The sequence below is a fragment of the Oncorhynchus mykiss genome, chromosome 12 (assembly GCF_013265735.2).
Source record: "Oncorhynchus mykiss isolate Arlee chromosome 12, USDA_OmykA_1.1, whole genome shotgun sequence".
Taxonomy (NCBI): domain Eukaryota; kingdom Metazoa; phylum Chordata; class Actinopteri; order Salmoniformes; family Salmonidae; genus Oncorhynchus; species Oncorhynchus mykiss.
Genome location: NC_048576.1, coordinates 25,151,400 through 25,175,557, shown reverse-complemented (window position 1 = coordinate 25,175,557; position 24,158 = coordinate 25,151,400). Strand labels below are relative to the sequence as shown.

At 42.5% G+C, this 24,158-nt stretch overlaps 1 protein-coding gene across 2 annotated transcripts; it reads right to left on the bottom strand.

Annotated features, from left to right (window-relative positions):
* Positions 1-1,209: 1,209 nt before the first annotated feature.
* LOC110537248 (vascular endothelial zinc finger 1) lies at positions 1,210-18,111 on the bottom strand. 2 transcript variants are annotated; one of them, XM_021623139.2, is made up of 6 exons: positions 17,963-18,110; positions 7,842-8,596; positions 6,418-6,487; positions 5,850-6,012; positions 4,258-4,293; positions 1,210-3,707 (listed from the first exon to the last, which is right to left on the bottom strand). In XM_021623139.2, exons 1-6 carry the CDS (start codon positions 17,993-17,995, stop codon positions 3,358-3,360), a joined length of 1,407 nt encoding a protein of 468 aa, XP_021478814.1. In that variant the 5' UTR covers positions 17,996-18,110; the 3' UTR covers positions 1,210-3,357. The 2 variants fall into 2 exon arrangements, with proteins under 2 accessions (XP_021478814.1, XP_021478815.1); XM_021623140.2 differs by lacking the exon at positions 4,258-4,293 and having other exon boundaries at positions 17,963-18,111.
* Positions 18,112-24,158: the final 6,047 nt, after the last annotated feature.

Here is a 24,158-nt window from a genome sequence, read left to right as displayed (position 1 = left end):
ATAGCCTGACCGCAGTCCTTCACTGTAGTTCGGAGTCACGCGCGGCGCAGACACATGGACACAGAGAGCCGCCTAGTGGAGAAATATGGGAATCACAGAGGCCAAGGGGCAACAATGATACTTCAGGTTTTTGTAAATAAGGATATTTTGATCAAAGAAAACAGCAATTATGTAGCCTACATGCTATCATATACTTTTGTATTCCCCAAATGCTTTATTTTTCATAAGCAAAATTGCAATAGCTGAATAACTTCTGTACTAAAGTTAATACATTTCTGCAAAATAATTGTATTCATTCATGAAAACAAGAGGCAACTCATGTGTGACAGTGGCCTCTGACTTAATCCTCTTTGAGAGGAGGGGGGACAAAAGGCTCCAAACAAAAAACACCTACTTCTTACTAGCTTGCTTTTCCCTTGGGGTACTCACAATTCAGATCTAAACTGAGCCTCTAAGAATGGTCGTCACACTTGACTTAAATTGTTTTTTCAGTTGGATCTCATAAATAATGTTGGCAGCAATAAAACACTGATTTCATCCTCTCATTTGGTCAGATGAGATAGCCTAATACAACAACACTGGAGAATGTTGGCCAACATTTAGTTACTGAATTATTCGAATTAATATAGATTTTTTCTTAATGAAAACACGTAATATCTAAAATTCATCTCCTTTATCTCTTCATAGATTTTACAATTTTAAATAGGGTGCATCATCCAGCCACCTTGAACTGTGTACACAGCAGAGTATCAGTTGAAAAGGAGGGGGAAATTGACATTTGACCTGAATAAACAGCACATCAATTGTAATTTATTCTGCAGCAGGCCATACAGACTGGAAAGGTCATTTCCGTGACATCAGTAAATCAATAGAGCATCTATGGGTTGGTTTCACAGACACTGATTAAGCCTAGTCTTGGAGTAGGTAGTGGTTTCCATCGTGAATCGCTGTTGACAAATATTTCTTTGTCTAGGACGAGGCTTAATCTGTGTCTGGGAAACCGGCCCTTGGTGTCTCTATCGCTGAAAAAAGGAAAGATTTTTGTTGTTGCCTAAAATCCCAAATGGCACAAAGCAATCTGACAAAAGATTAAACACTATTGCTGTCAATTAAGCTGTGGGGTGAGAGTAAAAGCTCTCTAATGAGTGGAATAGTTAGCATCCCACTGCTGGCTGACTAATCAGGAAATGGCACACAGCCACCCAACCATCATGTTTTAGTCATTTTATTTAGACATCCCAAATAGAAGGCAAATAAAACATTGCGCATGTTTACGTAATTTGACAAACATACATTTAAAAAAATGTAGGAATGTTTTACCTTTCTGCTAATCAGAAAGTCTTCATATATACAAAATTACCGCTGTTAATGTTCTAATACAAAAGATTATCTTTCACTTGTCTAGTATTTTAACTACCACATCCTCAGAACTAAAATTGTTTTGTACAAAGATATACATTCAACTGCCTTCACAGGTGTCCCAATAATTTCCAAATCATTTTTTAATTTTTGTTAAAAATGCTGAAACGTTCAATTCAAAATATTCACTTAGTTGCATCTCATAATTGTATAAAATTTGGCAAGCAGAATAGGCAATTACAGTGCATCTACTCAATGCATAAGAAAACACATCATTGGACTTTCTTTGAAAAAACTCATAGGGAAATACAACTCACATGCATCTTGTGTGTGTGTGTGTTCTTTCAGGACAGAGTATACTATACCTCTCACAGCACAAAAACCTTGCAACGGTGATATGGCATTCAACAAAGAAAACTGTTAGAGAGAACATCCTTAGGTTTAGCCAAGTAAGAAGTCTTATCTAGTAATGGTAATCTATGGGTCTTAACAGCCATAATGTCAGAGATGTGCTGCCCAGGACATGCTGGCCCGACTTGCCTAAATCCTGGCCTTCCTTCGGCTGCAGCAACACTACAACATGATCTAGTAATTCATTATTTTCATACCCTTCTCAGAAATCATTAGTGTTTTGTTCTTCATACATCAGTCCATAAATCACCATGACACAGGCGGAGACTGAAATGGATTACAAGATTATTAAAATGGACGGCTATGTTAACAAAAATAAGAGTTCTTGGATCCCTAGTCTTTGAAGGACTTCTACTTTTTTCTTTTAACAAACAAAGATATATGGTGAGTTAAATATTACAAAGTAACATGGGAAAGACCAGGATTAAGTTAGACATGTATTCAATTAAAACCTAAAATAAAGTTGACTGGGCTACTCTCAGCGAGTTTCCTGAGCAGAAGGTCCAAACTTTTGGGGTCCTCAAAAACAAAACTATAAAAGGTTACAAAATATTTCTAACAAAACTAATCTGTCACCAACATGATAATAATAGTTTAAGAAATAAACATTGGTGAACTTCAGGACCATTCCCTCAATGGCATTTGTAAACCACTAGATGGCCCTGTTATTATGTAGGCTGGTTACCTAACACTCCGATTTGATCTTTGATAATACTGCTGTTTAGTTACACATGGGATATGCTTTCAGTGCAAGACTAGTTCCTTTCTCAGTTTGTATAAAACAATTGACATCAACTGATGACCAAATAAAAGAAACACCTCTGCCATCCCTAATAAAAGAGAAAATAACTATCCTAATTATACATATTTAACAGTCAACAGGGACAATGTCCAGATATCCACTTCAACAAAATACAGAATAAATTGTTGACGGTGATAATACATTAACATGACAACTGTACAAGTTAGTCAATGTACCTCAAGAGCATACATCCAATTTGAAAAACAAGGATACACAGATGTGGAAAAAAAGAATAACCTTCCGTCCAAATGGAAGTCTTTGTCCCTTCTGTTGAACTCATCTCCTAAAAACATTAAATACGGATTAGCAGGCTATAGATAAAACATAAGAAACACATTGTCTTTGCAAGATAACTTGTGGAACAATAAAACCAACAATTCATACTTATTGCATTAGTCCTTTTAAATGTTGATTTTTTTTTCTCCCATTGCAAAGGTATGGGTGTTTATGTGAGGCTTGTGCCCCCCCCCCCTCTTGTTAATCCTACTGTGACTGGAATGTTGACATCACTGTTTAACATTATCCGACTCACTACATCTAGGTTTGACATCCTTCCGATAATAGACAAAACCCTATCTAACTTCTACACAACTGTTCTGGTTCTCTCTTCTGTGATGTAACATTGGTTGGGGTGGAGCCATGTGACAGGGTAGTTCTCTCCACTGCATGGCACAAGTAGGCTAAACGTTCATTTCCATGTCTGAGGAAGGGGCACGGGGTCAGGGGCCAGAGGGTTAGGGAAAGATGGTTCATTTTTCTCCTTTTCTCTCCATCTCGTTTTGTTTTTACCAGGGTGGGGACGAAGGCAGGACCTGGGACAGAAAAGACATACTCTCCATGGATCTCATGGCGATATTGAGGGGCCCGGACATTGTCATGGACATGGGGGTGCTGATGGCCAGAGGGTGGGCGATATTCATGTGTGCCGTGGTAGGGATGTTGACCGAGGCGATGTTGACGGGCCCAGTGATGGTGACTGGGTGTTGGAGGCTGACGTTAACTGTATTGGTGGAAATGTTCATTTGCGCCGCTATTGTGACAGGGTTGTTGATGGAGTTGCCCCGGTTCATCGTGGTGGTGATGGGGGCGGAGGCTGTTACAGGTGTGGCTGAGGCAGAGTTGTGAATGTCATTATCTAGAGAACAGGGGATAGAGGATATAATATTAAAGATGTTGTCCTTTCCTTCATTGCTAAACCAATCGAACAATAGCTTTACAATGATAGTTATTGGTTATTCTCCGTCATTAAGCAGAGGGAGGAATGCTCTCCATACACTGCAGAAAAATGATCTCCACACTTAAATGTGTGTGAAATAGTCCAGAGATTATTTTTGCAGTATATGCAGTCGGCATTCCTCTCCATCTTTACTGCAGCACACTGAACTAAAATAACCTTTACATTAATAACCATTAACCATTTTAAATGCATGTTCTTGTAAAACAAATACCGAAGCAGGTAATCACGTATAGGCAAAACATTAACTTGGTCATTCTTGCTGTGCAAAGTATAATAAAAAAGTTTTAAAATTAGAACAGAAATCTACAAGACAACATTTCCATGGATGCAATGATGATGAAGTAGCACACTGGCATAAGTATTTATCCTTGCGCGCGTGTGTGTGATGTGACTGTATTCTTGGGAGGAGGGTTAGGGTTAGATTCACACGATGCTATGTTATCATTACCTTTTCGTCCCCCTGAGGAGTTCCACTGCCAGTCCCCTATTCAGAAATACAGACACACATGGGTTATAATGGACTGTCTGCAGGCCAGCCAAGGCTGCTCCGCTAGGACGCCTCTCAGTGCACTCTACTGGCCCCACTTCAGGTGGGTACACACTACCCGGCTTGCTAGTCCCCAGGGGGAGGGAATGGGCCATACGCTTACTGTGGTGATACAATATCAATATCCTACTTGTAGTGTTCTCTGTGCTGTATGTGGCAGTGCTCATTCAGGTGGCAGCTAACGCAGAGTGAATACACAACACAGCAGTGAAGCTTTCCTTTCAGTGGCCAGGGAAAGAACTTGTTGCATCTGTCTATGGGTAACTGAAAGAGGAAACTTAGAAATGTTGACTAGGTGGCCTGAGCTAGGCTATACTTTGTTATTGACTACACCTCTGAGCAGTGATCAATGTGTAATGGCGTTATGATGCAGTGTTCTCTGGATGGGAAGAGATGAACAGGGTTGTACATGTTCCACAGGAGAATCACAAAAACACGTTGGCTTACGGCCTGAATCACCACAACTCCAATACAGCACTTTCACAAATGGAAATTCACAGATGAATAAACAAAACAGGAAATACAGACAGTAATAGCACAAGGGCTGAGGAAGAAGCCAGTTATTGGGCTGAACTTGACCTCCATGTTATGTATTATACATTTATAGTATATTCAAACGGTTACGGTGCCAGTGATTTCTCAGAATTATTTACTGAGCAGTAATACAAAGAGTCAATACCACCAAATATATATCAATAACACTAATGAGAAAGACTAACGGAAGAGCAATACTCTGAGAAAAACCCTGCCCTCCCTCTAATTATCTTGCAAGCTGCACAAATCAATTGAGTGGAGGAGCTGTAAGTTTGCTGTGGTTGGATCAGATATCATTGTCTATGTTCCACTTCTCTCTGCTCCAACACGAGCCAATTGCTGAAAGCGCTTTAAATTTAGAACATATTTCTGCCACAGGCCATTCACTTCTGTCAACGAGAATACATGTCATCAGATTACATACCTCAAGCAGAAGACCCACAAAAAACAGCACAGCATATACATCTCTCCACTCAGACAAACATCCAATTCATGTTTAAAAACAGAATGGTACTCAAGGGAATTGGGGCAAAATGTAACCAGCGAAGAAGACATGGTAATGCCCATCATGGACAATGTTCGGTGGGACTTTCCATGTCCTGTAGTGCTACTCTAACTACACAGAGACTGAAACCTGCCTGAGGATGAAGTCAGCACCAATCAATCAGATTATATTTTCACTGTCATGTAAGGTTTGCCCAGACACTGGCCTCTGGCACACTGTCTTGGTATGGAGTAAAAGACAACTTCTAGGAAAATGTCAGTTGTGGATTGAGGAGTGTGAATGTTCAAAGTGTGTACAAAATAATTAAGTAAAATTACTTAAAAGGGCTTCAAAATTTGTCATTTTAAAACAGTTTTTCACTTTTTTATTTATTTATTAGGAATGTAAAACCTGAAACGATTTTATTTGAGTTGGGAGGGGGGATGTGGTTGGTGAGAGGACTGACATGACATACCTTTGTTACAGGAGTTAAAGTTGGTCTGGCCGTGTGTCTTTAGATGGCTGGTGATGTAGGCTGCGCTCAGCATCTTGCCGCAGATGTTGCAGGTGACCTTCCCTTCATGTCGGATCATGTGGGAGCGCAGTCGGTCTTTGGTGGCGAAGGCAGAAGTACAGGCCTGGGAGAGGACAGGACAAGGTCAGAAGGTCAGGCCAGAGGCACACTACTATTCATAGGACAACACAGCTTCGTGCTCCAGCTCGGTGCCAAGTGAAGCCTGGATGGAACATGTCCAACTTTAAAGGCTTATAGATAGTCATAAATCTCTACTGGGGCCACAGGGTATACTGCAGTGTGGTGTTGTGGACAGACTGCCATTACAACACTATGACTAATGGGCTCATTTTAAAAGACACTAGTCTAGCATAGGAAACTAACAATTACTGTCCGTGCCGACAGAAAGGAAAGTGCAAAGTGGGAGAATTGATGCTAGACGACAGACATGCAGCTCAAGTTGTCAATAATGAGCTGCTGACAAGTGGCCCTAATGAGGCCACACAGTACAGTTCTAGCTCTCTCTTACCGTTACTTGGCATTTGAATGGTCTTTCTGAGGAGTGGACATGCTTCACATGGCAGCTCAGGTGGTCTGGCCTGGAGGAGAGAAAATTAGAAAAGTTACAATCTTGCTGTAGAATATTAATGGACACACAACACACACTGTACTTATGACCTTTTCTTGACTCAAATGTTCACTCAGCCCACTCATCGCAGCACCCAGCGGCACCATTAGTTAGTTTGACTGAAAACCTGGACTACAGCAGACAGGCTGGGAACTAAATCATTTCATCACCGATGATGGTGTGGATAACTAACACAGGCAGCTAGGCCAAAGCAAAACACTCACACTGGTAGTGGTTTTGTTACAAAGGAGAGGAGTCAATTAGAATATTTTCAGGAGTGCTGTGAACCGGAATGGCTGTTCTCCTCATTTCACTGTTAACTGAGGAGGACAGCAGCTTCCAGACAGACAGAGTGCCTGCAGAACTGCCAGTGACTAAGAGTTGCGTTATTCTGCCAGCCGGCCTCTCACTTTTCAGTGTCCCGATAAACCTCTGCGTCACTGTGTTGGAACCAAGCCGGGCTCTGAGATTATAGTTTGGACAGAGAGCATAATGTTTACATCAATTTGAGACGCTGGAATATTCACTCACACCAAACTTCTGCTGTTATTTGAACAACAAGCTGTAAGAGCTCTTTGCTTCTTGGGTTTTCAATGGTCATTTGTTATATATTTTGCCATTACTCATGCCAATGAATTGCACATATGACTAATGATGCATAACTGGAAGTAGTGAGTGGATGTTGCCGTAAATGTTGAAAGAGGCCATCTTTCAAGGCCACTGTTGGCTTTGCTTGGAAAGACAGGAATGCTCAGTCATTCCAGGTGGCTCAGACTTAAAACAAACAGGACCCTGTAAGCAGCAACACTGGAGCAGAGTGGGAAAACTAGGTGCTAGGTTAAAGGAAATCCCAGGCTGCTGCCTCCCAGGCCTGTTTTAATGGCATTCCCTGGGGAAGGGGAAGTGGTGACAAGCTGGCGGGAACCACAGCCTCCCCCAGCCTAGCTCCTCTCCTTTGCCTGTCCTCGCAAGAGGGAACTCTGGAACACAAGTTGAACTGCTCTCTAAAAACGCAACTGTTTAAACATGCTGGGGACCACAAAGGCACCGAGTCAAGACTATTCAACACTCCTATAAATCCGTGAGCCTGAGGGCAGCTGTCAATGAGACATGTAAAATGTAACATTGAACAACAGATGGTCAAACACTCCATCTCAGTGCTCGTCTAACACCACATAGAAATTGTAGACTAATAGCCATGTACTAACAGGATCAAAATTGGTTGATGTTGGAGTTCAAATGAGTTTGTAATAAATAGAAAGCACTTTTATTTGAAATATAAAACAGCTAGCCGGGGTTAGTGAAAGTGCATGGCTGGAGCCTACCTGGAGAAGCCTTTCCCACACACGGAGCAGACGTATGGCTTGTGGACTCCACCGTCGTGAGAGCGCACATGGTATGTCATGCGGTCCTTCCTCTTGAAGCGCTGTTGGCAGATGGGGCACTGGAAGGGCTTCTCGTCCGAATGGGACAGCTTGTGACGGTTCAGGTGGTAGACGTCTCGGAAGGCCTTGCCACACATCTCACAGCCATGGTTCTTCTTCACAGGCTTGGCAGGCTTCTTGGGCTGGCTCTGCTGCGGCACGTTGATCATAGAGACTGGAGACATGATGCTGGAGGCTGAGGACACGGAGGTGGTGGCCGTGGTGAGGATGCCTGCGATGGTGGAGATGTAGGAGGGCTGCCCACTGTTCTCCCTGGGCAGGCTGGAGATGAAGGGCACCATGGTGGGGGCCGTCTGGGCCGTCTTCTTGGGCCGCGACACCATCTTGATGCCCGTGTGGCAGGACTCGTGGCGCCGCAGGTGGTAGCTGTCACGGAAGGCCTTGTTGCAGTAGCCACAGATGAAGGGTGTCTTGCTCTTGTGCTCCTTCTTCACCACGGGCATGGGTCCCCTGCCGCCACCTGCCCCGCTGGCCACGTTGTCTTTGAGGAGCTCTGCGGCACTGGCGGGGGGTTTCTGGTCCAGGGGGATGGGCATCACAGGCTTCTGGTCCACCGGCTCATTTCCAGAGTTGAGCAGCGGCAGCAGGCTGTTCTGGGCCACCTGGTGCTGGTGGTGGAGGGCTTCATTGGCCTGCTGTAGAGACACAGCACAGCAAGTTTAAACACTGGTCAACAACATACAGTGCATTCGGAAAGTAGTCAGACTCCTTGACTTGTTCCACATTTTGTTACGTTACAGCCTTGTTCTAAAATTTATTATATTGTCCCTCCCCCCCTCATCAATCTACACCCAATACACGATAATGACAAAGCAAAAACAGGTTGAGAAATGTTGAAAATCTATTAAAAATAAAACTGAAATATTACATCTACATAAGTACTCAGACCCTTTACTAAATACTTTGTTGAAGCACCTTTGGCAGCGATTACAGCATTGAGTCTTCTTGAGTATGACACTACAATCTTGGCAAACCTGTATTTGGGGAATTTCCCCCATTCTTCTCTGCAGATCCTCTCAAGCTCTGTCAGGTTGGACGGGGAGCATCGCAGCAGAGCTATTTTCAGGTCTCTCCAGAGATGTTCGATCGAGTTCAAGTCTGGGCCGGGCCACTCAAGGACATTCAGAGACTTGTCCCAAAGCCACTCCTGCGGTGTCTTGGCTGTGTGCTTTGGGCTGTTGTCCTGTTGGAAGGGGAACCTTCGCCCCACTCCGAGGTCTTTAGCACTCGGAAGCAGGTTTTCATCAAGGATCTCTTTCTACTTTGCTCCATTAATCTTTCCCTCAATCCTGACTAGTCTCCCAGTCCCTGCTGCTGAAGAACTTCCCCACAGCATGATGCTGCCACCAGGTTTCCTCCAGACGTGACACTTGGCTTTCAGGCCAAAGAGTTCAATATGGGTTTCATCAGACCAGAGAATCTTGTTTGTCATGGTCTAAGAGTCCTTTAGGTGCCTTTTGTCAAACTCCAAGCGGGCTGTCATGTGTCTTTTACTGAGTGGCTTCCGTCTGGCCACTACCATAAAGGCCTGATTGATGGAGTGCTGCAGAGATGGTTGTCCTTCTGGAAGGTTCTCCCATCGCCACAGAGGAACCCTCAGAGTGACCATCAGCTTCTTGGTTACCTCCCTGACCAAGGCCCTTCTCATCCGATTGCTCAGTTTGGCCGGGCGGCCAGCTCTAGGAAGTCTTGGTGGTACCAAACATCTTCAATTTAAGAATGATGGAGGCCACTGTGTACTTGGGGACCTTCAAAGCTGCAGACATTTTTTGGTACCTTTCCCCAGATCGATGTTGACACAATCTTTTCTCTGAGATCTTCAGACAATTCCCTTGACCTCATGGCTGGGTTTTCGCTCTGACATGCACTGTCAACTGTGCGACAGGTAGCCTAGTGGTTAGAGCGCTGGGCCAGTAAACTGAAAGGTTGCTAAATCGAATCCTGGAGCTGACAAGGTAAAAATCTGTCATTCTGCCCCTGAACAAGACAGTTAACCCACTGTTCCTAGGCCATTATTGTAAGAGTAGAACTACAGGTTGAAACTACCATGAGCCTTCCTCACTCTGCCTGCTACAGGCTTGTTATAAAAGAGCGCACTGAAAGGTCAGGTTTTGTTTGTTACCCAACACAGCCAAATGTACCTCACATCCTTGTAGCTCTGCCTTTCTCCTTTATGTAACCCGGCACTTTTTGGAGATTAGCCTATGTCTTGACATTCCTCCTTTATATAACCGCTCTTGCAGTGAGAAAATAGTTTGGGAGGAAATTAATTTAGCATTAGGCTCTTTGTGTTGTTTTACTGGCTCACACGGCCTACTGGGAATAGCCTAATCTGGGAGCCATTCACATGCAACAACTAGGCCTATTGAGAACAGCTTAATCTCACTGCCATTCACAGGCCACATTTTAAAATGATCCGGTGCTGCTAGGAAGGCTTTGCTTTGATGACTTGTCCGCCTCAGCCTTAAGCATGAAACACACAGAGAATCTCACTGCCGATAGACTACCGATAGTTACTTATCACAGTGGGAGGCCGTTCCTTCTCTTGACAAAACAAATGTGATACCTACTGCGTGCCGATCCGGTAGCGACGAACCTACCGATTCTACTTGCAGAATCGCAATGCTAATCAGTGCACGTCCGTACATCCACAAATGAGCCAGTCACACTTCATATGCAATGTGGGCTATGGGATGGTAGCTAGCTAAGTGCACAACATCAAATACTTCCTCCAAGCTAGCTAACCACTGTAGCTAGCTAGTACTGACATAATTAAATCACAATGGATTAGCTAGTTTCCATGAAGCTGCTGCCTGTGTTAGCTAGCTAAGGACACTGCACTGTTGTGCTAGTTAGCGAAGATGCTAAAGTTAGATAGCTAGCTAAACCATTGGCTTTGGGCGGGCACTGGCAGTATGGGATTATGGAGAGTGAATTAAATAGTTTCTTCATTTTGCTAGGTAGTTATCTAGTTGTGACCTTCCCGCTAGTATCAACAAGGGCTTTTTTTTTTTTTAAATGCCGACACTTCAGATGTGCTAAGTACTGTACTGGCAGGCAAACGTTCGACAATAGTAGCGTTGTCTGAGCTTTTAGCCTTGGGCCTCGTAGTGTGTTGTGTTTACACAACACATGGAGATTTAACACTGGCTTTGTACGGTGCCCTTTCTGACGTGATTTCACAGCTCTTCCACTGAATTGACGCTGCAAAGAGTTGGAGAGTGAAAGCGCGACTGCCTGCCGGTGTGATTGCGAGGCGCAAGCCACTGCGTCTGAAGCCACACCGAAATAGACAGTGAGTCATTCTGGGCGCATGCGTGGCAGAGTAGACCACGGGGGCCAGAACAGAGCAGTGAGCAGACTGAAAGTATATCAGCGGGGGTTCTAGTCAGCACTTCCGCCCCTCTGCTGAATGACATGCAAGAGAGACAGCCGAACAACACAACCGGACGAAATGCACTGGAAGATCTGAAAACATTCAGCCAGATAATCATCACAATAACCCTTTAGTCTAAAACCACACTGACTGGGAAAATCATTTGCTAAAACCCCACTGCAAGTAGTTGCTTGGCTCTGTTGACTTCCAAGTTCCATATAAAGAATCATCTTTGTGCCGAGCCACAAGTACTGACGTTTGGGGCATCTATTTGACGAAATACGCAAAAAAAAAAAAAGTAGGGTCAATGACTGGATGTTTTACAGGGACAAAAATAGGCCCTGGCTGTGTCATTAGTGAGGAGGCACACAAACAGCCTGCTGCTGCTGAGGAATCTAAATCTGCTATATGAAAAATGATCCCTGTCATGGTGGTGCTCATTTGTCATGTGTGCAAAAGTAGTCTGCCAAAATAGAGACAGGCTTGGAAGAATCCAGCTTAGTGCCCCCAGCAGCAGCCTGTGCATGAGCTTAGCTAAACCAAACAAGGTGCTCCCCTGGTTAGCTAGTAGGTCAACATTACAATGGACATTCCAAACGTGTCCCTAAAACATAAACAAAAAAACTATAGAATTAACAGAAATGCAGTGGTGTAAAGTACTTAAGTAAAAATACTTTAAAGTACTACTTATGTCGTTTTTTGCAGTATCTGTACTTCACTATTTCAGACAACTTTTACTTTACTACATTCCTAAAGAAAATGATGTACCTTTTACTCCATACATTTTCCCTGACACCCAAAAGTACTCATTACATTTTGAATGCTTAGTAAGACAATAACATTATCTAATTCAAAAGAACATCCCTGGTCATCCCTTCAGCCTCTTATCTGGGGGACTCACTAAACACATGCTTCGTTTGTAAATTAAGTGTGAGTTTTGGAGCGTGCCCATGGCTATCCATAAATGTTTTTTAAAAAGTACCAAAAATGTGCCATCTGGTTTGCTTAATATTGAAATGATTTATACTTTTGATACTTACATATATTTGAGCAATTACATTTACTTTTGATACTTAAGTATATTTAAAACCAAATACTTTTGGACTTTTACTCTAGTAGTATTTTACTAGGGGACTTTTACTTGAGCAATTTTCTATTTTTAGGTTGAGTATGGCAATTGGGTACTTTTTCCCCACCACTGCAGAAATCTGTGCATTAGACACAGTCCACCCACTCTCCTCCTCAGCAGTGTGACTGCATGGGCTCTGGGGCTGTGCAGGTTAAGCCCCATCTCCTTAGCCACACGTCAGGAAACAGAGAGCCACCAGGTACAGGCAAGAGCCACAGGATGCCTCCGTGTCTAACCGCAGTGGTGAATCTCTGCCATATTACGCTGAATACACTAAGTGAAACCTGCCATTCACATAAAGAACCAGATTCAGCCACCACCCAAAGCAGCCCAATTAGAGGAGCTGGCAGAGAGGTGAGAGGCCTTGATGTGCTGTTGCTAAATCAGTCAGTTTCAGTTTAAAGAGTACATGGTTGTGCTGCACAGCAGACAGAGCAGAGGTCCCCCGCTGTGAGAGAAGGTTAGTGACGTCAAAGCGGGAAGCTACCCGACTGACATTAATAAATAAATCACGCAGCGCTAGAATACGTTGTCTGCTTGTCTGCTCCTTGGCTTCAGCGCAGACTAAACAGCCCTCTAGATCAGGGATAAGCACTACACTTGAGGGGAGCACAGACACCGCACCAGACAGACAGGGATGTTTTTAGGAAAAGGATGTGACTGGGGATCCTCCGACTGTGGCAGCACTGTGTCTGCTTACAGACCCACAATGTACTAGAAAATATGTATAATGTTTATCATAATTTAACATGTTTATCTAGCTAAATATACTAGGTTATTATGAGAAATATGACCCTCAGGTGATCTATCATTAAATTATGCAGAACGTAGGTCAATGTATTCTCATCTAGTGTAGTTCAAACAGTCATGTGATGGTAGCCAGTGTGACGTCTGCAGAGCTGATAGGCCTGGCTGGATGGATTTAACATCCCGCTCTAGAACATAATCGGCAGAACGGCACTAGGGCTGCTGTGCACAAAGAGAGCCAAGCATGCCCGTTAAGGGTCATTATTGCTGTTCATTGGAGCTTCTTAAATTGAGGAGGAGGACCCCACAAATAGTGACCGTTATATTTAGTAGGTCTGGGAATTGCCAGGGACCTCACGAAACGATATTACACAATACTTAGGTGCCAATATGATTATGTAGTGACATTTTTGCTATCACGATTCAATTACTGACATTTACTTGCAATTTGATGTTCCAAACATATTGCTTATGATATGTCTGCTGCAGAGAGAAGAGAAAGTATGAGAATATGAGTTGATCAGTCAATGAAATAAGTGCTGAAAACATGTTGGCTCACTATTTAAAAAGAAGATAGAGAATAAGCTTTGGGATGAAATATAACATATTTTGGTGTTAACTTTATTTATTATTTTGCACACAAAATCAATCAATCCCCCCATCACTAACATATAGGCTAGCCTACAACTTGACTGTCATTCATCAGCTTCAGAGCCCAGGTTGGGTGCTACTCAAATATCTTGACATCCGGAGAGAAAAAACTGTATCCAGTAAAAGCTGCTGCCAGGTCCTACAAAAATGTACATTCATATTGGTCAGGTCACACTGACCATTTCCATCTGAGACCAAAGGCGAGTAGGATGGAGAGGAAAAGTCTTCTCATCTGGGTCTTTCTGATGTGAACACTTGATTGAGTTAATAGAAACATGGCCATTTCACCAGATGAAAAATAACTGGAAACAGACAAAAACACACACACACACACACACACACACACATCCTCACATTGACCAACTGAAATGAAAAGAGGGACGCTGCAATTAAGACAACTGCGTTCTCTTCCGCAAGTACGAAAGGGAAAGGTCAAATACCTGACCCTTCTCTTTCACGGTCAGCCATCCATCGATCCACCCACCAGGGCCAGCCAAGAGAGAGGTTGGAAGAGGGGGAGGAGAAAATAAAAATAAATCCCACATTCTCCTCCTTATTTCATCTGCCCCATTGTGGAAGACAAATCCAGCCAGTGATGCACTCAGTGCTCAACAAGAGGTCTTTGTAAGCACATCTTCACCCATTTGGCTCCTCTATTCATGGGCCAGGGCCTGCATTTCTACACACACACACACACACACACACACACACACACCTCAGCCCAGACGCGCTCTCAGACCCAGGAACTCAGGGAGAACGCCACCGCACCCTCCCGCCTCTATTGTCTGCGCACCTGCTCACACTCACTACCATCCAGGATTAGTCATCAATATCATGATTTTCTAGCCCTCTCGCAGGCTGTCTGAACAGGACCTACTGGCCCAGAGGGGGGGCGGGGGGGCTGTACACTGCAGACAGCAGAAGACACAGCCACTGCTGCTGCAGACAACCTGGCCCCAAGAAAGACGTGCAGGGCCTGCAGCGCTTTCACGCTGCTCTGACCATTTTGATACAAATGTGCTCTGAAGGCTGGGGTCACTCCAACGCAAATAATATCAAAATGGAAGGCAGGGAGAATAAGCAACTCTGAAAAGACACTAACAACACTACTGATCGGTGACTGGCTTAGACTTATTATGTAGCAAACAGTGATTAATTTAATGGTTTATTAACTATTTGCTGTAAGAACAATTACATGTAAAATAGGAAATAACATTTTGAAAGTCTTTGTAGCATGGTTGTTTATTTCCTACACAGATTTGAGAAAAATAAACCATTTGTAGTCATCTGAAGAACATTGATGAATAACCTTAATTTGAGTGCAAATGTATTGCCTTGCCACTGTTTTCAATGTCAGATTAGCTAACAAGTATGTCCTAAAAACAGAAATGAACATCGTTATTTTTGGAACATTACATTCCTGCCTGGGGTTTTCCCAGTAAGCTATCACTGCTCAGACAGTTCCAACATTCTACTGTGGGATAAGCTATAGGCATAACTGAAGGTATTTTACAGCTCTGGTACTTGCAGGACGTAGGTGGAGCAATAAAAAGACCCTAGACGTAGGCTAAACTAGACGAAATGAATACTTGTGGTAGCCTATTCAAGCATACTCGAGGGACAGATTGAGTCATATAGGAGAGGTTGTTCTGGCCATTCTCATTATCATGCTACCCTGCTGCCAACATCCTTGGGATCAATGAGCGAGTTAAGGCTCCAGAGGAGAGAGGCGTTTAGCGTGAGTCATACGGACGCAGAAGCCAGCGTCACACAGCCTTTCTGTCAGGAACAAGGCATCCAGTGACAGACGCACCTCTTATTATGCGCTGTTGCAGATGAGTAATGAAGGATTATGTGTACTTTAGCTCTCTCAGAAAGCACAATAGCCTTTGTCAAGCACCACTTTTTTTTCCATAAAAGGGGAATCAAAGTGAAAGTATTTTTTCCCCTCTGCTCTTGAGTAGTGACAGGTGGTTGATCCCTCTGGCCCTGAGCTGCAACCGTTTGATTAAACAGTGGTTCATAGTCTGATGAGATGGGCTAAAAGAAATCTACACTGAGACAACAAAAGAGTGCTCCTCCATAGGGGTGAAAATCTGATAGGATCAACGAATCATGAAGATAACTAAGATAATAATAATGTTAGGATAAATAGACAGTATTTTGGTTTCCTGCACTGACCGCAAGATGAGGGGAAAAAAATCCTTTAAAATCTCACTTAAAGTGAAAATGAGTCACATGAAATGACACAATGATTCATGGCAACTAGCAGTTGCATGGGAGAATTCAGCAAGTGGGCTGCATTTAACATCAACTTTCACCCCATTTGCCACTTCCTAACATCTACTGATCAATGAGGGACTGTTAACATTAGCATCATCACATCACACAACACCATACTACCCTCAGTAAAATTGCTGCACTGTGCTCAGTATTTGGAGACTGACTGCCACTTAGCCTCAACTTGGCCCTGCACACAGGCTCTGGGCCCACTCCAATTAGCCAGCAACAGCTGCACATTTCCAATACTTCGGGAATAGAACAGAGTTAGCTGTACCAGGGAAAATTACAGCAATCACTTCAAAGCAGAAAGCAGGGCTAAAAAGGGATTGCCCGTAGAATAAGAATTTTAAACACTCACACAATCTGAGCTCCCATTCAAAAAATAAATAATCTATTTTTCAAGATGGAGCCATGTACCACTTGGGGGGGGGGGGATCAGGCTGCTCCGATTTCAGACTGTTAAACTGATCCAGTCCTGCTGGGGGCCTAGGCATACTTTTATGAGTGAGGTCAACTCCAAGGAATGTTTATAATATAATGTATAAAACGTGTGATACTAATATTATGACGGGGACAATTTCTATTCAGGTGTGAACCAGGTTGCCCAATTGAACACAACCATCATTATTTGAATTGCAACATTGTAGGCCCAGCTCTGAGTAGGTCAAACGGATTGAATAGTTTTTGTGTCAAGTTCCACAACAACCAAAGGAGGACAATTTATTCCAACAGTCCCCAAGGATCTAAATCAGATAAAATACAAGAAGCCAGCTAACGGATAAAATCTTAGCTGCATGAGGTTACCTTGGCCTTAATTTGTTTAAAAACGAACAATAATCATCCCACTACAACTGTAGGCTAGACCTTTGTTAACCTGCTTGAAAAAAACTATTTATCGCTATTATTAATGCCCGGCCCAATAGGCTAGCAGAAATGTGTCCAATTTTATAAACCAAATATGATACGTTGGTGCAGTGATGCTGTAATGCAAATCTGGAAAGAAACTAAGCTTGAATGCAGGCCAAAAACAAAAATAGTAACGTTAACTATAACCAGCTGACAATGTTGCATAATATAATGGTTAGTTAGCTAAAACTGAGATAGTTATATGGATTGAAATCTCCTTTTCGCAAACTGAAATAAATCACTTTTTATTTTGTGTGCAAATTGAATTCCTTCTTTACTCGCGGCCATATAATGTTAGCTAGTAGGTCTAACTTAGCTGGCTATTTTGAATCATTGAGGGGGAAGGAGAAACTTAAACGCTGACTGGCGAAAAAGCAACGAAGTAACGTTAAACGTCAATCGGGAAAGTATTTCTCGCTTTCTAGTGATCCGAGATCCGATTATTTTAGGAAACTAGCTAACTGGCTAGCCATTGTTTATAACGTAAAGTTATACCGTCAGACAGAAAAAAAACGGATCAACGGTTCCGGGCAAATAAAAAAAAAAACAGGCTAGCTGTGGCGTTCTTGGAGCCTGCGAATGATCGATCTATGAATAACGTTTACTGGCTTTGATCTAACAAGCTAACTTACATAACATAAACAAAGCTTTACGTTAGTTAGATAACTAAGCCAACTCATTTGTGTTTTTTTCCATCACCATAGTAATACAGAAAAATAGAGAAAATAACATTTTTCCAAACGTCATGCCCAACCTCTCAGCTGGAAGCCTGGATTGATGTACCATTGTTTTGCTTGGATAGCTTTACTTAAAATTATACCTTTGAAAAACGTCAGACTGTGAATGTCTTTAGTTTCCTACAGTTATTCCATCAATGACCTTACTTTTCGGGTATCAAAGTTCACTTACCTGAAATAGAAATGTACTCCAGCTCGGTTCCATTGCAACACCTAAAAAATCTGCAGGAAACCTACAAGAAACCTACAACAAAGCAGCCAAACATGGCAGCTGCTACAACTTCCTGTAACCCTTGGACTGTTCCACTTTGAAAGCATTTTAGGGCGACAATAATGGAGTTTTCATAAGAAAGTATATCACTTATTTTCAGCACAACAAAGGTTTCAAATATGATTCATTTACATAACCTAAATATCCAACTTATATTAAGTAGAATATGAAACTGGGTGTTAATATTTCTGGTGTAGGCTACTAAATGTATCAAACACCCCTATGTCTGTGTTTCCCTGATTCTGCAGGGGGCATTCAATAAACAGCAGAGGTAATCAATGGCTCCGCAGATGGCATAATGTAGGAATACTGGGGAGCTGTTCTTCATAAATGTTGAGGAACATTTTGACCTCGGAATCGCATTACCTTACACATAATACAATCACCATGGTAATACTTTTTGCATAAACTCGTAATCTCCGTGGTAAAACTACAATAGATAGCCCCAAGGTTCGCCAAAGAACGTCGTATGGTCTAATACAAAACGTAATGGAAGAACTACGCCCTCTAGGGGTCTCGGCGCTGGAAGTACTAGTTTATCTCTCGTTTTAAAGCGTTTCGTTTCCTAATGAGGACAATCTTGTTCTCATTTGTTAGCGGATAGTCAACAGTTATACAACCGTCTGTATAGGCACTTAAATATTTTGTCTTTCCCATTCACCCACTGAATGGCACACATACATTTCATGTCTAAATTTTCTCCAAGCTTAAAAATCCTTAATTAATCTGTCAACAAGTGGATATATATATATATATAACTTGTTAAATCCTATTCAATCAGTGATGTGCAGGTTCTATTATTTTTAATCAAGGTACCTTTATTTACACTGTGTACAAAACATAAGGAACACCTGCTCTTTCCATGACAGACTGACCAGGTTAATACATTATTTTATTTTTTAAATGTCACCTTTATTTAACTAGGCAAGTCATTTAAGATCAAATTCTTATTTACAATGACGGCCTACCCCGGCCAAACCCAGGCGACGCTGGGGCAATTGTGTGGTGCCCTATGGGATTCTCAATCACATCCAGATGTGATACAGCCTGGATTCAAACCAGGGACTGTAGTGACGCCTCTTGCACTGAGATGCAGTGCCTTAGACCGCTGCGCCACTCGGGAGCCAAATCCACATGAAAGATGCTTTCACGTGGATTCACCTGATCAGTCTGTCTGTAATGGAAAGAGCAGGTGTTCCTTATTTTTTGTACACTCAATGTAAATAAAGGTACCTTGATTAAAAATAATAGAACCTGCACATCACTTTAGTGGTGGAAAAAGTGCTCAAATGTCATACTTGAGTAAAAGTAAAGATACCTTAATAGAAAATGACTCAAGTAAAAGTCACCCAGTAAAATACTACTTGAGTAAAAGTCAAACAAATATTTGGTTTTAAATATATTTAAGTATAAAAAGTAAAAGTATAAATAATTTCTTATTGCTTATATCAAGCCAACCAGATGGCGCAGTTTTCTTTTTTTCCCCCATTTATGTATAGCCAAGAGCACACTCCAAAAACTCAGACAATATTTACAATTAAAGAATTTCTGAGTCCGCCAGATCAGAGGCAATGGGGATGACCAGGGTTGTTCTCTTGATAAGTCTATGAATTTAACTATGTCCCTGTGCTGCTAAGAATTCAATATGTAATGAGTACTTTTGGGTGTCAGGGAAAATGTATGGAGTACAAAGTATATCATTTTCTTTAGGAATGTAGTGAAGTTAAAGTTTTCAAAAATATTAATAGTAAAGTACAGATACTCAAACTCAAAGTAGGACTTAAAAATATTTTTACTTAAGTACTTTACACCACTGCTTATAAGTACACACATTTATTTGACTCTTATCAATATAACAACAGACCTCATACCTATAAGGTCAATTTAAATCAAATCTTATTGGTCACGTACACATGTCTCAGCCTCCAGTATTTATGCTGCAGTAGTTTATGTGTCGGGGGGGCTAGGGTCAGTTTGTTATATCTGGAGTACTTCTCCTGTCCTATTCGGTGTCCTGTGTGAATCTAAGTGTGCGTCCTCTAATTCTCTCCTTCTCTCTTTCTTTCTCTCTCTCGGAGGACCTGAGCCATAGGACCATGCCCCAGGACTACCTGACATGATGACTCCTTGCTGTCCCCAGTCCACCTGGCCATGCTGCTGCTCCAGTTTCAACTGACCTGAGCCCTAGGACCATGCCCCAGGACTACCTGATATGATGACTCCTTGCTGTCCCCAGTCCACCTGACCGTGCTGCTGCTCCAGTTTCAACTGTTCTGCCTTATTATTATTCGACCATGCTGGTAATTTATGAACATTTGAACATCTTGGCCATGTTCTGTTATAATCTCCACCCGGCACAGCCAGAAGAGGAATGGCCACCCCACATAGCCTGGTTCCTCTCTAGGTTTCTTCCTAGGTTTTGGCCTTTCTAGGGAGTTTTTCCTAGCCACCGTGCTTCTACACCTGCATTGCTTGCTGTTTGGGGTTTTAGGCTGGGTTTCTGTACAGCACTTTGAGATATCAGCTGATGTACGAAGGGCTATATAAATAAATTTGATTTGATTTGGCATATTTTATTGCAGGTGTAGTGAAATGCTTATGTTCCTAGCTCCAACAGTGCAGTAATACCTAACAATACAAAACAATACACGGAAATCCCCCAAAATAACAAAACTGCACATCACACAATGAGCATGTTTGGGATGCTCTGGATCGACATGTACGACAGGATGTTCCAGTTCCTGCTAATATCCAGAAACTTCACACACCCATTGAAGAGGAGTGGGAAAACATTCCACAGGCCACAATCAACATCCTGATCAACTCTATGCGAAGGAGATGTGTCACACTGCATAAGGCAAATGGTGGTCACACCAGATATTGGCTGGTTTTCCTATCCACACCCCTACCTTTTTTTAAGGTATCTGTGACCAACATATGCATATCTGTATTCCCAGTGATGTGAAATCCATAGATCCTAATGAACAGTGGTGGGAAAAGTACCCAATTGTCATACTTGAGTAAAAGTAAAGATACCTTAATAGAAAATTATTAAAGTAAAAGTGAAAGTCACCCAGTAAAATACTACTTGAGTAAAAGTCTAAAATAATTTGGTTTTAAATATACTTAAGTATCAAAAGTAAATGTAAGTGCTAAACATACTTAAGTATCAAAAGTAAAAGTATAAATCATTTCAAATTCCTTATAATAAACAAACCAGACTGCACGATATTATTGTTTTCTAAATTTATGGATAGCCAGAGGCACACCAACACTCAGACATAATTTTCAAACAAATCATGTGTTTAGTGAGTCTGCCAAATCAGATGCAGTAGGGCTGACCAGGGATTTTCTCTTTAAATGCGTGAATTGGACCATTTTCCTGTCCTAAGCATTCAAAATGTAACGAGTACTTTTGGGTGTCAGGGAAAATGTATGGAGTAGAAAGTACATTATTTTCTTTAGGGATGTAGTGGAGTAAAAGTAAAAGATGTCAAAAATATAAAAAGTAAAGTACTGATACCCCAAAAAACGACTTGTGGTACTTTAAAGTTTTTTAACTTAAGTACTTTACACCACTGCTAATGTAACTCAGTAAAATCTTTGAAATTGTTCCATGTTCCGTTTCTATTTTTCTTCAGTGTACATAGGGAGGCAGTCTCTAATGTGCAGGGTTGAGTACCGTGTGGTAACTAGCTAGTAACAGTGACTAAAGTTCAGGGCAGGGTACTGGGCGGAGGCCAGCTAGTGAAGAAAATGTATTAGCAGTCTGATGGACTGGAGATAGAAGCAGATGGTAAAGGGGTGAACAGGTTGTGGCTCGGGTGTCTGAGGTCCTTGATCATCTTCTTGACCTTACTGTGACACTGGGTACTCTAGATGTCCTGGAGGGCAGGCAGTGTGCCCCCGGTGATGCGTTGGGCTTACCCAACCACCCTCTGGAGAGCCCTGCGGTTGTGGACAGTGCAGTAGCCGTACCAGGCAGTGATACAGCCCGACAGGATGCTCTCAATGGTGCATCTGCAGACGTTTGTGAGGATATTAGGGGCCAAGCCAAATTTATTCAGCCTCCTGATGTTGAAAAGGTGCTGTTGAACCTTTTTCACCACAATGTCTGTGTGGATTTCAGGTTGTCATGCCGAGGAACTTTAAGCTTTTCACCTTCTCCACTGCGGCCCCCAACGATGTGGATGGGGGGTGCTCCCTCTGCTGTCTCTTGAAGTTCACGATCAGCTCCTTTGCTGTTTTGATGTTGAGGGAGAGGTTATATTTCCGGCACCACTGCACAGGGCATTCACCTCCTTCCTGTAGTCTGTCTCTTCGTAGTTGGTAATCATTCCTACCAATATTGTGTTGTCTACAAACTTGATGATTGAGTTGGTGGGTGAACAGAGAGTACAGGAGGGGGCTGAGCACACACCTGTGTTTGTGGGGCCCCCGTGTTAAGCATCAGTGTAGCGGAGGTGTTGTTGCCTACCTTCACTACCTGGGGTCAGCCCGTCAGGAAGTCCAGGACCCAGTTGCACAGGGTGGGGTTCAGACCCAGGGCCCTCTGCTTAGGGATTAGCTTGGAAGGCGCTATGGTGTTGAAAGCTGAGCTGTAGTCGATTATCAGCATTCTTACATAGGTATTCCTCCTACCCCAGATGGGGTAGGGCAGTGTGCAGTGCAATAGGGATTGCGTCATCCGTGGATTTGTTGAGGCGGTATGCAAATTGTAGTGGGTTTAGGGTGTCCGGTAAGGTGGAGATGATGTGATCCTTAACTAGCCTCTCAAAGTACTTCAAGTTGACAGAATCGAGTGCTATGGGGCGATAGTCGATAGTCACATGCTCTGAGGACGCAGCTACGGATGCCGTCTGGGCCGGCAGCCTTGTGAGGGTCAACATGCTTAAATGTCTTATTCACACTGGCCACTGAGAACAAAAGCTTACAGTCCTTGTGAGTGGCACTGTGTTTTCCTCGAAGCAGGGCAAAGAAGGTGTTTAGCTTGTCTGGGAGCAAGGCTATAAAGGGGAAACAAGGCTATAATGGGGAAACAAGGCTATAATGGGGAAACAAGGCTATAAAGGGGAAACAAGGCTATAATGGGGAAACAAGGCTATAAAGGGGAAACAAGGCTATAAAGGGGAAACAAGGCTATAAAGGGGAAACAAGGCTATAAAGGGGAAACAAGGCTATAAAGGGGAAACGAGGCTATAAAGGGTTTCACCTTTATAATCTATGATAGTCTGGAGTCCCTGCCACATACAGTTAATTCGGAAAGTATTCAGACCCCTTAACTTCTTCCACATTTTGTTTCGTGACAGCCTTGTTCTAAAATTGATTAAATAAAACAAATCTTCAGCAATCAACACACGAAACACATATTGCCAGTGTATTTTGTAAGGGATTGTACACCTATTGTTTTGACCTTGTGTCCTGAGTGTTCCTAACTGCTAACTAATGATCTACACTAAATTAGGCCTGACCAAGCCACAATACTAACAAGATGGAAAATGAGAACATTTGCAGATTAGACTTGTTTGTTTTTACTTAGCGGATGACTGATAACTCAACTGGTATAAGGTTTCAGGGCATTGGGATAAATGAATCTGTAAAAACAAGGACTGACTCAGCAAGTGGATCTGTGGATAACTATACATCCAGTAGTAGACCTAGTAGTACTGCCACCTGGAGTTGTCATTGTAAATTTAGCTGGTTATGTTGAAATAAAGACATGGTTATGAAGATGCTTTAGAATTATATTATCCCAAAGGTTGACCATTACTTTATTTTATTGCAATTATCCAGCAAATTGTAAATAGATAGGTATGGGTGTCTCTCACATTATTGATTTTTATCCCATTTCCTTAGCTCTACCTTTTAAAAGCAGGCAGATATCAATTCACAAATCAGTATTGTTGCAATTTTTTTCTAGCACGTTCTTTGAACTCTATGCTTGACTGTGAACAGCTGTTCAGAAAAAGTGCACCCCATTGTACATTTAAGTCTTTGTCCCACTGCATGTTGAAAGCCTTTGTTCACATACAGTACAATGAGTGTTTCAGAGTTTGGGAATATGTCTGGTCAGCCCATTCTCTCCTCATCCAGCTCA